Here is a 947-nt window from a genome sequence, read left to right on the forward strand (position 1 = left end):
AGGAGGCTTCTGCCCAGCTCAGGGCCCACACGGAGGCCCTCCCACAGCAGCTCTGGCCACGGGAGCCCCCTCGGCCCAGTCCTGCTCCAGGGGAGGCTGTGCCTCGCCTCAGACAGGCCCCCGCCTCCCGCCAGGCCCCGGGATCCTCAACAGCCACGGCCACGCCCTGCCGGCCAACGGCGAGATGAACGGCAGCCACGGCTCCCAGCCCATGGTCTCGGGGTCCCACTGCACCCCGCCTCCCTCCTACCACGCCGACCCCAGCCTGGTCAGGTATGTGGGCCGCTGCTGGGCCCTGACACTAACCCACTGGCCCTGCCCTTTCGTGGCTCCTGGTCCGCGGGCCTGGGCCTGGGCCGGCCTCTGCGTGCTGCCCACAGTCCGTGTGTCAGCCCCTCTGCCGTGTGGAGAGAGGCAGAGGCAGAGAACTGTGGGGAGTGGGTCCCCCACAAAAGCTGGGGTTCCCTTGGAGGCTGTGCCCCAGGGGAGCACGGCCATGATGCGGTGGCCGGTGGGGTGCCCAGGAGTCGCCTGGAGGGGGCAGTGCCCACCCAGCCAGGCGGTTCTCTCTGCAGTTTTCTCACAGGCCTGGGCTGTCCCAACTGCATCGAGCGTTTCACCTCCCACGGCGTGCACAGCATCTACCAGCTGCAGAACCTGACGCTGGAGGTACCGCCTGCCCGCCCGCCTGGCCGAGGGCTCCCACCTCCCTCTGGGGTGGGCTCTGGCCAGCTCCTGTTCTTCAAGTGTGGGGAGGGGGGCTGTGAAATATGGGAAACCTTTTCCCCAAGTTGGTCCATATCCCCACCTCTGCCTTTGGCTGAAGTCCACTCGGGAGCGTAGGCAAGTCTGGCTGTGCAGGCGGTGGCTGAGGGTGGCACGGGCAGTGGGCTGGGGTGGCACAGGGTGGGCTGGGGGTGCCACAGGGTGGGCTGGGGTGGCACAGG

The 947-nt window shown here is 68.8% G+C and overlaps 1 protein-coding gene across 1 annotated transcript in view; it reads left to right on the plus strand.

Moving 5' to 3' along the window:
* The window catches only part of LOC102773666 (tumor protein p73), a 51,256-nt gene that overhangs the window by 32,952 nt on the left and 17,357 nt on the right, over window positions 1–947 (plus strand). Inside the window, exons 8-9 of the mRNA XM_015569975.1 lie at window positions 135–273; window positions 576–669. Coding sequence (XP_015425461.1) covers window positions 135–273; window positions 576–669 — 233 coding nt within the window. The remainder of the gene's footprint in view (window positions 1–134; window positions 274–575; window positions 670–947) is intronic.

The sequence above is a fragment of the Myotis davidii genome, unplaced genomic scaffold (genome assembly GCF_000327345.1).
Source record: "Myotis davidii unplaced genomic scaffold, ASM32734v1 scaffold1250, whole genome shotgun sequence".
NCBI classification, from domain to species: Eukaryota; Metazoa; Chordata; class Mammalia; order Chiroptera; family Vespertilionidae; genus Myotis; species Myotis davidii.